Here is a 1,528-nt window from a genome sequence, read left to right as displayed (position 1 = left end):
GAAATTTGTCAAAATCAGAGTTTTAGTTGAAATTTGAATATTTTCGCTTCAAAAAATTATCATGAAATTCATGTCACACGTGTCGTTTTATTTAACAATTGATATACTTAATTGTTTAAAAGTCTGCCAATTGGCTTTTGAATAAATTTTTATCAGAACTTCATGCTACTGTTTAAATTTGTTAATTATCATGCCAAGACAACCAAGTTAGACAACTTTTCATGGCTCTTACATTTTTTTTAAGAAAAATGTCAAATGCATAATTAAAAATATTAATTTTATTCATTAAAAAAATAGAAAAGTTGCGTATATATCTTGTATTAACCTCTCTCTCTCTCTCTCTCTCTCTCTCTCTCTATATATATATATATATATATATATAATATTTATATTTAAAATTTACATTTATAAAATTTTATCTATATATCAAACATCTATTTTATTTTTAAATTAATAGCAATTATATTCTTTATTTGATATGAAAAATTTTAATATCTTAAATATAAAAAATAAATATTAGATATGTAATCACTATGATATGCACGTAAATGCCCAATAAATACACCATAAAACTACTTGTTTTGTTTTATAAAAAAACAAAAAAACCCGTTTTATAATATAATCCGAACAAAAACAATGAAATACGGACAAAAAACAGCATCGTGCGCCTGCAATAGAAATCCTATTCCTCCCTCTAATCTCTTAAAGCGGGAGAAGCAACCCTAATCCTTTTCCAAATGGTATTTTCCAATTAATGATTCAGATTTCTTTGGAATAGAGAAACAAGAGCTGATTGTTGAAGCAGAAGAAAAGGAAGAAGGGATGCGGGGTATGTGGAAAACCATACGAGAAAAGCTAGGGTTGATCACAAAGAGTCCGACCCCAGGCTGCTGCGGAGCTCTCTGGGGATCAAAGCGTTTCTCCCCTCCAATCGATCCCATAACCCTCGGAAACGCCGACGATGTGATCGAAGAGATCGCGACAACCGAAACGGCGGGGGAGATGAATCTGGCGGCGGCGCTTGCGGAGGAGCGGCGTATCCGGGAGGCGGAGTCGTTGTTTTTGGGGCCGGCGGAGAATATGGAGAGCACATCGCTGATGAATTGGTTGGAGGAGGAGGAGGAGAAGGAGGTGGAGGAGGAGAGGGAGGCGGTGGGATTGGGGGAGAGCTGTTGTGTTTGTATGGAGAAGAAGAAGGGGGCGGCCTTCATACCTTGTGGGCACGCTTTCTGTAGGGGTTGCGCTCGAGATATATGGATCGAACGCCGGTCCTGCGCGCTTTGCAATCGCCCGATTCTCGAGATCCTCCATATCTTCTAGTACAGTACTGCCCTCTTCCTCCTGCCGTGGAGTTTCTCTCTCTCTCTTTATCTAAGTCTCTCTCTTTCTCTATTGAGATAATTGTGCTTTCTCATTTTTTTTAGATCAGTGTTTTTAATCATGTTTTTTGTTTATTGGATTTATTCTACAATTATTGTAATTAACATTAATTGAATTATATGTATTGAATTTATGCCAATATATATAT

The 1,528-nt window shown here is 36.1% G+C and overlaps 1 protein-coding gene across 1 annotated transcript; it reads left to right on the top strand.

Annotated features, from left to right (window-relative positions):
• Nucleotides 1-599: 599 nt before the first annotated feature.
• On the top strand, nt 600-1,400 carry LOC110037193 (E3 ubiquitin-protein ligase BRE1-like). Its single transcript, XM_020741779.1, has one exon. It carries the CDS (start codon nt 823-825, stop codon nt 1,318-1,320), a length of 498 nt encoding a protein of 165 aa, XP_020597438.1. The 5' UTR covers nt 600-822; the 3' UTR covers nt 1,321-1,400.
• The last annotated feature ends 128 nt before the right edge of the window (nt 1,401-1,528 follow it).

This window comes from Phalaenopsis equestris, unplaced genomic scaffold, assembly GCF_001263595.1.
Source record: "Phalaenopsis equestris unplaced genomic scaffold, ASM126359v1 Scaffold216605, whole genome shotgun sequence".
NCBI classification, from domain to species: domain Eukaryota; kingdom Viridiplantae; phylum Streptophyta; class Magnoliopsida; order Asparagales; family Orchidaceae; genus Phalaenopsis; species Phalaenopsis equestris.
The sequence above is the reverse complement of the archived record's forward strand: the minus strand, read 5'-3'. Positions and strand labels throughout refer to the sequence as shown.

Bases quoted from the DNA above. Each gene is read 5' to 3' on its own strand.
- LOC110037193 (XM_020741779.1), top strand. From the start codon at position 823: ATGCGGGGTATGTGGAAAACCATACGAGAAAAGCTAGGGTTGATCACA.